A 14,943-nucleotide genomic window follows, 5' to 3' on the forward strand; every position below is an offset into this window, starting at 1 on the left:
TTACTCCTTTGAGTTTGCTGCATTAGAATTAATTCGACAGGTTTCAGTCCATGGAAATTATCGACACCAGTTCCGGTGTCCGCTACACCCGGTATACTTCCTAAAGATAGGAAAGCTTCACCGGCAAAATCATTCGCCGTTAAAACATCGTGATCCATCACAGTGAATCCTATCATCGTGTTAGGATACCGACATTGCTCAAGAGACACACTACAATTAAAAAAAAATGGAAATTTCCATGACCAAAACTTTGTATATTAAGTGAGGTTAGGTTAAGTTACGTCACGTGACGATAGGTTAAGTTACATCACGTTAGTATAGTTTAGGTTAAGTTACGTCATGTTAGGAAAGGTTAGGTTATGACGTTGTATTATTTCTGTTAATTATTAGATATTTCTATTGGTAGAATAAAATATTAATTAATTAATGTCAACAGTGTTTCAAGAATTTCATTATATCAAATGTATTTTATTTGGTTACGTATGTGAATCAATTCAATTAGTAATTTACCTGAATTCAAAACATTCGTCGAAAATTGGATGTAAAGTTCTTTTGTGCACGTTCGTTTGTTGTTCATTACAGTGTGGAAATATCCTATGTGGTAAAAGCTCTATTATAACAAAGGGATCGCTGTAACCGTTTGGATCTAATGGGATGATATCTCTCGCGTGAAGTACCTAAAACAAATTGTTAATTAGTAACGTTTCGTTACAACTAGAGCGGACATTCTCATCTCTATACCGGATATGTTATGGAGAGTAACAGTAACTATGGTTTGTTCATCTTAATGGAAAAAATAAACCAATAGCGCTCGAAGCAATTCGGGGACGTCAATCATTTTAAAACAAATTAATTTATAATCAGAAATGCTCACTATTTATTGCTAAACTTTATTAATTACGTTGCAATAGTATAGACACTTTTTAAACCTCTATCCTGTATAGGACTTTGTTCCGAGATTTAATACAGTAGCGCCATCTTAGAGTTTCACAATAATACGGGCATTTTTTTCAACCAAAGAGAAATAAATATTATTTTACAGTATCCTGTAATATTTTTTCTCAATTAAGAAAGAGATGGCGTACCAAACATTTTTATATTTTATACTAAAAATAAGCTGTCAAAAGAACAATAAACTAAATATGTTTGTTTTATTATTATTTTATTGGGTTGATTTATTACAATATTAGAAGGGAATACTTAAGACTTTAATTTAATGTTACCTCTATAACAGCTCGTTCATATTCACATTTGTTTTAATATATGTATGTAAGCATCAAATTTTTGAAATTTGATTATTTAAATTACAAATTAAAGTAGATGTATTGTAGAATAAATACTAATTTGATGAAAATGTTTCTTCTTCTATCAACAAAAAATTTGTCCTTGTTGGTGTTTTCAAAAATATTTCGAATTATTTTTTAAAAAGCTAGTTATAAGTATTCACAATCAGCTGATTTACGACAGTCATGTTTGTTTTATAGGCGGCAACATCGCGCTGTCACGTGGCAAGTAAGAGTAGGGTTTGTATATTATGAATGTTATTATGAGATTACTTGTTGGAATATTTTTAATTTTTATAAATATAAGAAATTATATTAGTATTTTTCATTAAAGATTGTTTTAAACTCAAATTAGATTGACAGCAAGTTTTGATATTATAATATTCAGTCGAAGTTTGTGAACATTACGTACTAAAAATCTTTTTAAAAATAAATCACAAACAATTTTTATTGTTCAGAAAGTTACTTCATCCAAATAAAAAGCGCCAAATACAATTTAAAACTTTTACTAATCTAGGAAACCTTGTAAAACGTAGTAACAAGTTTTATTTACTGTAGAAAACACGACTAGTTCCTTTTCCAATTAACCTCCTTTTTATTAATTTAAACACTTGACATTGGATTCGAAACCAGATTTACGTGTCAAGTAGATTGATTTAAACACAGTCGGAAACTGACGTACAAAATTAGAAGAAGTGAAACAATATAAAGACAAACAATGCGGCTATAATTATTTAAATAATTAAAAGTTTTTACTAAAGAGAAAGCTTGATAATATTAGAGGTATTTAATTGAGAAGAAAAATGTATCAACAGTACAAATAAATTTTATGCTTGTGTTATTTTGTAACCGAACTACAAAAAACGTGGATGGATCTTTATATTGCAGACTTCCGAGAAATTAGATATAAAACCTTGAAGCTGTAATACTAGGCAATATTATATTTTTATGACATTCTAGTTAAATTTTTAGGTTATTTGAAAATTGGCAGCGAGAATATAATGTTTCTTAATAAATTTATAAGTGATCTGTAAATAAAGTCGTTGCAAACTATAAATAAAAGCATTTTGTACTCTAGTGTACTCCAGAATTTGTAAGAAGAACTGACCAAACTAGAATACGATGTTACCAGGGCGTTTCTTAAAGTAGTAAGTAACAATATTTACATTTTAATGATATTTGTATCGAACTTTTAGGTTATTTGAAATTTGTTAACTTAAATTTTGTGTTTTTCTGAATATTTCGTAATTGAACTGTAAATCCAAGCGTATTAACATTTCAAAATATTTTAAAAGTCGTAAGAGGTACTAAGCAAACCGAATTACGATGCTACCGGGGCGTTTCTGAAAGTATTTCTAAAAAATATTTACATTTTAATGATATTTGTATCGAACTTTTAGGTTATTTGAAATTTGTTAACTTAAATTTTGTGTTTTTCTGAATATTTCGTAATTGAACTGTAAATCCAAGCGTATTAACATTTCAAAATATTCTAAAAGTCGCAAGAGTTACTAAGCAAACCGAATTACGATGCTACCGGGGCGTTTCTGAAAGTATTTCTAAAAAATATTTACATTTTAATGATATTTGTATCGAACTTTTAGGTTATTTGAAATTTGTTAACTTAAATTTTGTGTTTTTCTGAATATTTTATCATCAAACTGTCAATCCAAACGAATTTAATTATCAGAGTATTCTAGAATCCGTAAAAGGAAGTAATAAAATTGACATATCATGTTACCGGGGCGTTTCTAAAAGTTTTTTTATAATTTTGATTATAGAAATACGACGAAACCAAATTTAACTCACCTCAACACACAGAGAATCGTGATTGAAATACGCCCTAACAGCCAGAACTCCATAAGGGCTCGCAGTTATAGTTAATTGGTCCTGAAGCCGTTGACTGTAAAACATCTCCATTAGAGTTTCCGTATCAGTTCTGTGGTACTGTAACCTTTGTTCTATCTGTTGGTACAAAGGCGAATGAAGGAACTGCATGCTGAGACCTTGTCCGTCGGCGTGGAAGAATTCCACTATAAGATTAAGTGCCGAATGAAGTTTCTCGTGAAACATCGTCGGAATTTCGTCGCTATTCGAGCCGTTATCCATTTGGTAGTTTAATTCCGCCAAAGTATATTCCCAAACCTACAAGAAATCGTTTTATTTGAATTTTTTCCGTCATTTTTGATTAATAGCCTACCTCCTGAAGGACTTTTTGGAAATTTTGCGGCAACAGAGATATATTTAAAGCTTGAAGGTGACCTTGAAGATAGTCGAGGAGTGGTTCGACGGCCTGTTTAGTCGGCAACGTATCCGGCGACCATGCCACGTGGAACATCGTTTTCCTTAAAGCTTCTTGCATTTGGGGTCCCACTCTCTTAACTATATCTCGTATCCTCACTTGGAACTGACTTAAAGTACTATCTAATTGGTTGGTTAACGTGGCGAATTGCATTTCCGTAGCAATAGTTTCTAAAGTTACGAAATCGAAGTAATTTTCTGCAAATAACATCCGTCGACAAATACGGTTATCAATTCGAGAAACAAAAAAAAAATCGCAATAATTACCTAATAACGATACAAATTTATACACGTATTCTAAATTATTGGACGCGATGCACATCTCGTCGCAGACCTTGAAAGGTCCCAGTCTATCGAAGTAACCAGTCTCCATGAGTCCTTGGTAAATTATATCGGCGTACAACAGCGCCGCCGAACAAATGCAGTCGAGTAATTGGGAAAGAAGAAGTATCGAATGTTGCTTAGGCCATTGGAGGAGTCGCCAAAAATCGCGTAATTGACAGAACATCGTCACTATATCTACAGCCGAAGAACTGTGCCTAACTAACTTATCACCTTCGCAGGTTTTTTGGATATCCACCGCGGTTCTAACCTAGAAAAAAATGCAAATTCGCAAGTCTCAACGGCAAAAACTAGACTTGGCGCTTAAAAATAGAATCAAATTGTCTCCGAGACCCGTCGGTTGAAAGGATTTTTACCTTTCACGAGAAAAGATCTTCCAGAATTTCCCACTGGAGCCAGAGGCAGGAAACTACGCGCAAAAACCCGAAGGGATAGCGGAATAGTTCATTCTGTAATTGTCTTCAGTCTCCGAAGACGATAACTCAGCTCAAGTCGTTCCTGTACTAGATAATGAAGAAGGGTTCGATGTATCTGACATCGCAAATCATCTCAAACTTCAAATTGTGGGAATCGGATCAAACTCAAAGTCCTTTCGCGATATTCCTTCCCGTACAATTGCAATTAACAATATAATGGAGTGTTTGAGCGTTTAATTTTCTCTGGATACTGTACAACGTAATTAGCAATCCAATTTATACACGGCTATCTAATTATACTTCATCTTTTGTGCGATGGGAAACGAAATAATCACTTCGACCATTCTTGTAGATATTTCAAATTCCATTATCGTCGCCGGAAATAATTCGAAATAACAAAATTTAATCTGTTTCTATCTTGTCAAAAACTTTACAAATTATCATCTGTCTTTATTAAGAAACTGACATCGAAGATGATTGCGATCTGGTATATTCAATAGAAAAAAAAAAGAACTGATCGCTGTAATTTATCATCTTTTGTGCATCGCGAATTGTGTTTATGAATCAAAATACGCAGATTCATTAAGTAAGTGAATGTACGAGGTACGCACAAAAAATATTGTACGATTATAAAATTTTTTTTCTTTAAATTGGGTCGAGAAGTTTGAAGACATGGAATCAACATTCGATGAATCAAAATCCGGGCGTTCAAGGTCTCCCAGAAAGGCAGAAAACGTGAACAGCCTTGACTTGTCTATTCGGAAGCGCGCCTTTATCTTAAAAGTGCCTAGATCACCATTATTTTGCATTTTAATCAAAAATTTAGAACTGCAGCCTTGAAACATTCAATTGGTGTTGTTATTGAAGCCTCTGGTTTCCTAAACCAGACGATTGGGGGCTTTCCAACGTTTCCCAACATCTTGTTTTCGTATGAACACGTTAACAAGCAGATTTGCTACTACTGGAGTACCACCAATCCAAAACAAAACCAAATTATCGGTCTTTTTTGAGGATTAAAAGGGACACTGCATTGAGAGCGTTTACGTAGATAGTAGACGACTTCTTAGCGCCCGAATTTCAAAACTGTAATGGTTACAACCGAAGAATGTATGGTTCCACTTGGTAGGAGCAACGGATCAAAATTTAGAGCTGCAGCCTTGAAACATTCGATTGGTGTTGTTATTAAAGCTTCTGGTTTCCCAAACCAGATGATCGAGGGCTTTCCAACGTTTCCCAACATCTTGTTTTCGTATGAACACGTTAACAAGCAGATTTGCCTCCACTGGAGTACCACCAATCCAAAACAAAACCAAATTATCGGTCTTTTTTGAGGATTAAAAGGGACACTGCATTGAGAGCGTTTATGCAGATAGTAGACGACTTCTTAGCGCCCGAATTTCAAAACTGTAATGTTTATAACCGAAGAATGTATGGTTCCACTTGGTGGGAGCAACGGATCAAAATTTAGAGCTGCAGCCTTGAAACATTCAATTGGTGTTGTTATTGAAGCCTCTGGTTTCCTAAACCAGACGATCGAGGGCTTTCCAACGTTTCCCAACATCTTGTTTTCGTATGAACACGTTAACAAGCAGATTTGCCTCCACTGGAGTACCACCAATCCAAAACAAAACCAAATTATCGGTCTTTTTTGAGGATTAAAAGGGACACTGCATTGAGAGCGTTTATGCAGATAGTAGACGACTTCTTAGCGCCCGAATTTCAAAACTGTAATGTTTATAACCGAAGAATGTATGGTTCCACTTGGTGGGAGCAACGGATCAAAATTTAGAGCTGCAGCCTTGAAACATTCGATTGGTGTTGTTATTGAAGCCTCTGGTTTCCTAAACCAGACGATCGAGGGCTTTCCAACGTTTCCCAACATCTTGTTTTCGTATGAACACGTTAACAAGCAGATTTGCCTCCACTGGAGTACCACCAATCCAAAACAAAACCAAATTATCGGTCTTTTTTGAGGATTAAAAGGGACACTGCATTGAGAGCGTTTATGCAGATAGTAGACGACTTCTTAGCGCCCGAATTTCAAAACTGTAATGTTTATAACCGAAGAATGTATGGTTCCACTTGGTGGGAGCAACGGATCAAAATTTAGAGCTGCAGCCTTGAAACATTCAATTGGTGTTGTTATTGAAGCCTCTGGTTTCCTAAACCAGACGATCGAGGGCTTTCCAACGTTTCCCAACATCTTGTTTTCGTATGAACACGTTAACAAGCAGATTTGCCTCCACTGGAGTACCACCAATCCAAAACAAAACCAAATTATCGGTCTTTTTTGAGGATTAAAAGGGACACTGCATTGAGAGCGTTTATGCAGATAGTAGACGACTTCTTAGCGCCCGAATTTCAAAACTGTAATGTTTATAACCGAAGAATGTATGGTTCCACTTGGTGGGAGCAACGGATCAAAATTTAGAGCTGCAGCCTTGAAACATTCGATTGGTGTTGTTATTGAAGCCTCTGGTTTCCTAAACCAGACGATCGAGGGCTTTCCAACGTTTCCCAACATCTTGTTTTCGTATGAACACGTTAACAAGCAGATTTGCCTCCACTGGAGTACCACCAATCCAAAACAAAACCAAATTATCGGTCTTTTTTGAGGATTAAAAGGGACACTGCATTGAGAGCGTTTATGCAGATAGTAGACGACTTCTTAGCGCCCGAATTTCAAAACTGTAATGTTTATAACCGAAGAATGTATGGTTCCACTTGGTGGGAGCAACGGATCAAAATTTAGAGCTGCAGCCTTGAAACATTCAATTGGTGTTGTTATTGAAGCCTCTGGTTTCCTAAACCAGACGATCGAGGGCTTTCCAACGTTTCCCAACATCTTGTTTTCGTATGAACACGTTAACAAGCAGATTTGCCTCCACTGGAGTACCACCAATCCAAAACAAAACCAAATTATCGGTCTTTTTTGAGGATTAAAAGGGACACTGCATTGAGAGCGTTTATGCAGATAGTAGACGACTTCTTAGCGCCCGAATTTCAAAACTGTAATGTTTATAACCGAAGAATGTATGGTTCCACTTGGTGGGAGCAACGGATCAAAATTTAGAGCTGCAGCCTTGAAACATTCAATTGGTGTTGTTATTGAAGCCTCTGGTTTCCTAAACCAGACGATCGAGGGCTTTCCAACGTTTCCCAACATCTTGTTTTCGTATGAACACGTTAACAAGCAGATTTGCCTCCACTGGAGTACCACCAATCCAAAACAAAACCAAATTATCGGTCTTTTTTGAGGATTAAAAGGGACACTGCATTGAGAGCGTTTACGTAGATAGTAGACGACTTCTTAGCGCCCGAATTTCAAAACTGTAATGGTTATAACCGAAGAATGTATGGTTCCACTTGGTGGGAGCAACGGATCAAAATTTAGAGCTGCAGCCTTGAAACATTCAATTGGTGTTGTTATTGAAGCCTCTGGTTTCCTAAACCAGACGATTGGGGGCTTTCCAACGTTTCCCAACATCTTGTTTTCGTATGAACACGTTAACAAGCAGATTTGCTACTACTGGAGTACCACCAATCCAAAACAAAACCAAATTATCGGTCTTTTTTGAGGATTAAAAGGGACACTGCATTGAGAGCGTTTATGCAGATAGTAGACGACTTCTTAGCGCCCGAATTTCAAAACTGTAATGGTTATAACCGAAGAATGTATGGTTCCACTTGGTGGGAGCAACGGATCAAAATTTAGAGCTGCAGCCTTGAAACATTCAATTGGTGTTGTTATTGAAGCCTCTGGTTTCCTAAACCAGACGATTGGGGGCTTTCCAACGTTTCCCAACATCTTGTTTTCGTATGAACACGTTAACAAGCAGATTTGCTACTACTGGAGTACCACCAATCCAAAACAAAACCAAATTATCGGTCTTTTTTGAGGATTAAAAGGGACACTGCATTGAGAGCGTTTACGTAGATAGTAGACGACTTCTTAGCGCCCGAATTTCAAAATTGTAATGGTTACAACCGAAGAATGTATGGTTCCACTTGGTAGGAGCAACGGATCAAAATTTAGAGCTGCAGCCTTGAAACATTCGATTGGTGTTGTTATTAAAGCTTCTGGTTTCCCAAACCAGATGATCGAGGGCTTTCCAACGTTTCCCAACATCTTGTTTTCGTATGAACACGTTAACAAGCAGATTTGCTACTACTGGAGTACCACCAATCCAAAACAAAACCAAATTATCGGTCTTTTTTGAGGATTAAAAGGGACACTGCATTGAGAGCGTTTACGTAGATAGTAGACGACTTCTTAGCGCCCGAATTTCAAAACTGTAATGGTTACAACCGAAGAATGTATGGTTCCACTTGGTAGGAGCAACGGATCAAAATTTAGAGCTGCAGCCTTAAAACATTCAATTGGTGTTGTTATTGAAGCCTCTGGTTTCCTAAACCAGACGATTGGGGGCTTTCCAACGTTTCCCAACATCTTGTTTTCGTATGAACACGTTAACAAGCAGATTTGCTACTACTGGAGTACCACCAATCCAAAACAAAACCAAATTATCGGTCTTTTTTGAGGATTAAAAGGGACACTGCATTGAGAGCGTTTACGTAGATAGTAGACGACTTCTTAGCGCCCGAATTTCAAAACTGTAATGGTTACAACCGAAGAATGTATGGTTCCACTTGGTAGGAGCAACGGATCAAAATTTAGAGCTGCAGCCTTGAAACATTCGATTGGTGTTATTATTGAAGCTTCTGGTTTCCTAAACCAGATGATCGAGGGCTTTCCAACGTTTCCCAACATCTTGTTTTCGTTAACAAGCAGATTTGCCTCTACTGGAGTACCACCAATCCAAAACAAAACCAAATTATCGGTCTTTTTTGAGGATTAAAAGGGACACTGCATTAAGAGCGTTCTTAGCGACCGAACTGGAAAACTTTAATGGTTATAACCAAAGAATATATGGTTCCACTTGGTGGGAGCGACTTCAAATAGATATCTGCCACGAGTTCGTGAGATTTTTCCTGGAAAATCGATCTCCGGGAGATGGGTTCCTGTTGGGTGATGTCGAATCTGAAGTTGACGCTAACAAACCACGAAATAACATCCACCCGGGGGTCTGAATCTCTGAGATGGACGATCCATTAGGAAGGAAATCTTGAATCGAAGGAATTTGTTCAATTATCGCAGTTTGATTAATCCGACGATTAAATATTGACTCTACGGATGGTATTATTCAAATCGCCCTCGTATCAAATATAAATGTTGGGTGAAACAATACGATGTATCAAAGCAGAGCCGTTTGTTTCGTTTCCATTATTGCATAATCGACGTATGTTTTCGAACAATACATTTTAATATTTTTTCGTGGATGTGTTTTAGCCGACAAAGGTATTATCCAGTTTTTGATCGCATCCGAATTTTAGGATTAAAATTAGCTAAGAGTGTTGATTGATATTCGTAGAAACGTCATTCAAAAATTACTCACCCTCTGTAGAGCTTTCCCTTTACAAACGTTCAACCAACAACTGACTGACGGTTGAAACCATTCGTGGCAACGGGGTAAAAGTAATTTATGATCACCGCCCATCGGTAGATGTTGATTAAACGTCGCTAAATCTTTCACTTCCAAATATACGGAGAAGATGAGTCGGTTGTAAGCTGCGTCTGGATGTTCGTTTTGATTTAGGAAAGCTATTATTTCCTCGGAAATGAGATTGTCCAGTTGCTTGAATACTACACTAAAGTATGGAATTCCGTTGGTACTGTAACAAAATATTAGATGCAGTTGCAGACCAACTAAACAGTCAACATACTGTGGAAACAGATTTGACATACCTGGATGTATAGCTTACCGAGAAATGGACATCAAAACAGAGATCAGAAGAAGAATTAATCGTACGTATTTAAAATACGTCATTTGTCATTTGAAAACAAATATGGCTGCTCTAGAGCAGCCTAAGAAAAGTATTCTCTTAAATAAACGTTAGATAGATACGGAAATCCGGTCTGAAGGACACTTTAAACCCTGATTGTTCTCGAAGATGATGAAAACGTCAAAAGATAAACTGTAAGGATACTTCATACAATAATCAATCCTGTTTTTGCGGAAGGAAACATGCTTGATGAGGTCTACTTCTTTTCAACTTCTCTTCGTAGTCTCAACTATAATAGGCTAGTTGACAAAACTTGAAAATTGGTTTAAAACTATAGTTTAGCATCTATTTCACCCCAAAAATATATTATTTTAAGAAAAATCGGTTTTTTACGTTAGTATTTTGAGTTTTTAGAAATTGACCGCGAAAAAGGCCAAGACTGTCATGGCGTCTTGAATGACGTCACACCTCGCGAAACAGTTGTGTTTGTTTATGACAGTTAACTGTGTTTCTTAATAAATAATGAATTCCTCGTATTATAAATACTGTATAGTTCCTCAATGTGAAAGTACAACGATAAAAATGCCGGAAAAATTATTTATATACGTTCCAAACAATAAAGAAAAACGAAGAAATTGTTTCTATGAAGATTATTTTGATGTAAGTATTTATAAATGTACAAAATCTACCATAATATACTACAAATAACATATAAAATGTTACGACTTCATTAAGTTGAAGTTATTTAAACTTTCTTTACCCTAACCTCAAAATCAGTTGAGAATTTTCATTCCACAGTGGGTAAATGCGATTCTCTGACTAGTAACTGCTAATTAAATGAGACTTTGTTTGTTTTTCACATAATAACACCGCGGACTTTCGGTGAACAAAACTAGGTGTTCAAAGCAAAAAATTTGTCAAGCATAACTGCGTCAATTTTGGACAAATTATTGCAGTTTGCTTTGTTAAATCTTGATTCCATGGCAAATTATACCTGTCTTTAAAGATTAAACCAAAAACGAACTTTATTAATTTAACAATAATCGCTGAAAACTCGAAATAACCTATACGAAAATGACAGCTACAAACTTAGTGTTTCGTGAGGTGTGACGTCACGCTTTTTTGATTGACATAATCCAGTGGTTGAAATGGCGTTAAACACGTTGTTTGTTGTCCAGCAGCCATATCAGTGTCGCGCAGGCCGGGGATTGCAGCTTGAGGAAAAAAATTGTATTGAAAATGCCACGAGAAACACGCTTTTTTCGGAATTAAAAGTCCACCAGCAGAGGGTGTATTTGATGTTGTTTGGAAATGCGATACGAAATATATGAATTCTAAGCAGTATCATTAGCAACGTGAATTATAGAGGGCGTTGATTCATATATTTGAAATATTGTGATTCTGAAAAATTTTAACAAAAACATAAAAGTCTAGTTATACATAATTCATGCTTGATATCGTGTTTCTAAGCGACAAAAATATTAAAATTCGATACTCAAAATATCGTCTCGAGTATGGGAAAATTTTTATTCAAGGTCAAAGGTCAAAAAAATGAGTTTTTCGCAATTTTCAACAAAACTGTGAGTTTTATCATAAAAATACCTCAGACAAAAATTGTAGATCATAAAATTATTTACAAAAAACGAATCAATACTTTTTTTCCTACAAGCCACTGTTTCTGAGATACAATGGTTCAAAAAGTTATAGAACAACATCGTTCTATTTAATGGTTTCACCCATATATTATCAGCAGTAAATCCATACTTGTGAGTATTTGTAAGAAATTTCTATTGACTGATTGGAACTGTTATAAGTTCATCAAATAAATTATCAATTGACGAAGATGTTGCTAAAGTTCGACGATGTTGTTCTACATCTTTTTGAATCGTTATATCTCAGAAACGGTTACTCATAGGGAAAAAAGTATTGATACGTTTTTTGTAGATAATTTTATGGTCTACAATTTTTGTATGAGGTATTTTTATGAAAAAACTCACCGTTTTGTTGATAATCGCGAAAAACTCATTTTTTCGACCTTTGACCTTGAATAAAATTTTTTCCACACTAGAAAATAATGGGGAACATTCAGATCTCACTTTAAATTGTATTTTAAACAATTTTACTGATTTTCAGCTTGATAGGAATTTATATAACTTTATTCTTATTTTTTTGGTCAAATTTGACCGGACTATAAGCAATTTAAAAACGTTGTAACGTTGAAATAAACAAATGTCGTTACATTAACTTCCAGCGAAATTAATAAAACAATGCTCAACCTTACTTTCGTGATCAACTGTAAAATATTGGGTAGCAAAGTTTAAACGAGACCGTACGACCTGCGAGGGCCAAGCAGCGCAATGCTCTAAAAATGTTTGAAATTGATTTAAGAAAACAAAACTACTTTGTCCTTTGAAAAGAGTTTCCAGAATTATATTTTCCACGATCCAGAAACATCAGAATTTCTCAGGAGAAAACTGCGACGATACTTTATATTAAAGTTATTAAAAAGCAGTTGTCGTTTAAAACCCAAAAGTCTTAAGCTTTAGGAGAAGCCAAAATTATAAGCAGTGACTTATTTACGGTTAAAGTTTGAACATGACCTGGAAAAGTATAAATTTGATATTCATAAAGTCGCCGGAGCGGTATTTTCTGAACTACTTATCTCAAAGTCGAGAAAACTGCACGAAGAATGTTGAAAACCACCAATAAAATACTTGATAGGAAATATAAATTTTGTTTAATATCATCATGGACCGAAAAATATTTTTTTCTATTCGTCTTCTTCATTTATGCGTCATTATATTTCTTAGATTTCGAAATGTATCGAATTTATGAAATCTGTAATAATACAGTTTGTCGTTACCTAATGCAGAAGCGGTTCGTAATTAAAAAAATTAGGCAATGTTTCCAAAAAGTGTCGAAATTATTATATTACAACTTCGGGAAGAAAAATTATAACAAAAATGGCCCTGAGAAACACGCGGAAGTTATTTCCAAAATTTTAGGTTAGCTTAGCCACAGTTAATTTTTTCATCGCTTTTTTACTGTCCTTGATACAGTATTGTGCAAATATACATGTGCACAGAAGTGACTACTAAACCACAATAAGTGAACAATAGAATTTGAAAGATATTTGAAGAAAATCGTACTGCAGAAGCGGCTCGGAGTGAAAAAAATTAGGCAATGTTTCCAAAAAGTGTCGAAATTATTATATTACAACTTCGGGAACAAAAATTATAACAAAAATGGCCCCGAGAAACACGCGGAAGTTATTTCCAAAATTTTAGGTTAGCTTAGCTATGCTTAATTTTTTTATTTATTTTTTCGTCGCTTTTTTACTGTCCTTGATACAGTATTGTGCAAACATAAATGTGCACAGTAGTGACTACTGAACCACAATAAGTGAACGATAGAATTTGAAAGATAATTGAAGAAAATTGTACTGCAGAAGCGGCTCGGAGTGAAAAAAATTAGGCAATGTTTCCAAAGAGTGTCGAAATTATTATATTACAACTTCGGGAACAAAAATTATAACAAAAATGGCCCCAAGAAACACGCGGAAGTTATTTCCAAAATTTTAGGTTAGCTTAGCCACAGTTAATTTTTTTATTTATTTTTTCGTCGCTTTTTTACTGTCCTTGATACAGTATTGTGCAAACATAAATGTGCACAGTAGTGACTACTGAACCACAATAAGTGAACGATAGAATTTGAAAGATAATTGAAAAAAATCGTACTGCAGAAGCGGCTCGTAGTGAAAAAAATTAGGCAATGTTTCCAAAGAGTGTCGAAATTATTGAATTACAACTTCGAGAAGAAAAATTATAACAAAAATGGCCCCGAGAAACACGCGGAAGTTATTTCCAAAATTTTAGGTTAGCTTAGCTACGCTTAATTTTTTTATTTATTTTTTCGTCGCTTTTTTACTGTCCTTGATACAGTATTGTGCAAACATAAATGTGCACAGTAGTGACTACTGAACCACAATAAGTGAACGATAGAATTTGAAAGATAATTGAAGAAAATCGTACTGCAGAAGCGGCTCGTAGTGAAAAAAATTAGGCAATGTTTCCAAAGAGTGTCGAAATTATTGAATTACAACTTCGAGAAGAAAAATTATAACAAAAATGGCCCCGAGAAACACGCGGAAGTTATTTCCAAAATTTTAGGTTAGCTTAGCTACGCTTAATTTTTTTATTTATTTTTTCGTCGCTTTTTTACTGTCCTTGATACAGTATTGTGCAAACATAAATGTGCACAGAAGTGACTACTGAACCACAATAAGTGAACGATAGAATTTGAAAGATAATTGAAGAAAATTGTACTGCAGAAGCGGCTCGGAGTGAAAAAAATTAGGCAATGTTTCCAAAGAGTGTCGAAATTATTATATTACAACTTCGGGAACAAAAATTATAACAAAAATGGCCCCAAGAAACACGCGGAAGTTATTTCCAAAATTTTAGGTTAGCTTAGCCACAGTTAATTTTTTTATTTATTTTTTCGTCGCTTTTTTACTGTCCTTGATACAGTATTGTGCAAACATAAATGTGCACAGTAGTGACTACTGAACCACAATAAGTGAACGATAGAATTTGAAAGATAATTGAAGAAAATCGTACTGCAGAAGCGGCTCGTAGTGAAAAAAATTAGGCAATGTTTCCAAAGAGTGTCGAAATTATTGAATTACAACTTCGAGAAGAAAAATTATAACAAAAATGGCCCCGAGAAACACGCGGAAGTTATTTCCAAAATTTTAG

General features: G+C 35.2%; 1 protein-coding gene across 2 annotated transcripts in view; it reads right to left on the bottom strand.

Moving 5' to 3' along the window:
• The window catches only part of LOC130447909 (BAI1-associated protein 3), an 86,231-nt gene that overhangs the window by 5,426 nt on the left and 65,862 nt on the right, over positions 1-14,943 (bottom strand). Inside the window, exons 11-16 of one of the 2 annotated variants that reach the window (XM_056784965.1) lie at positions 9,799-10,075; positions 3,852-4,176; positions 3,484-3,782; positions 3,093-3,428; positions 511-677; positions 5-210 (exon numbers count right to left, since the gene is read on the bottom strand). In XM_056784965.1, the coding sequence (XP_056640943.1) occupies positions 5-210; positions 511-677; positions 3,093-3,428; positions 3,484-3,782; positions 3,852-4,176; positions 9,799-10,075 (1,610 nt within the window). Of the gene's footprint in view, positions 1-4; positions 211-510; positions 678-3,092; positions 3,429-3,483; positions 4,177-9,798; positions 10,076-14,943 lie in introns of both variants that reach the window. The other variant, XM_056784964.1, reaches the window with a different exon arrangement.

This window comes from Diorhabda sublineata, chromosome 8, assembly GCF_026230105.1.
Source record: "Diorhabda sublineata isolate icDioSubl1.1 chromosome 8, icDioSubl1.1, whole genome shotgun sequence".
Classification (NCBI taxonomy): Eukaryota; Metazoa; Arthropoda; class Insecta; order Coleoptera; family Chrysomelidae; genus Diorhabda; species Diorhabda sublineata.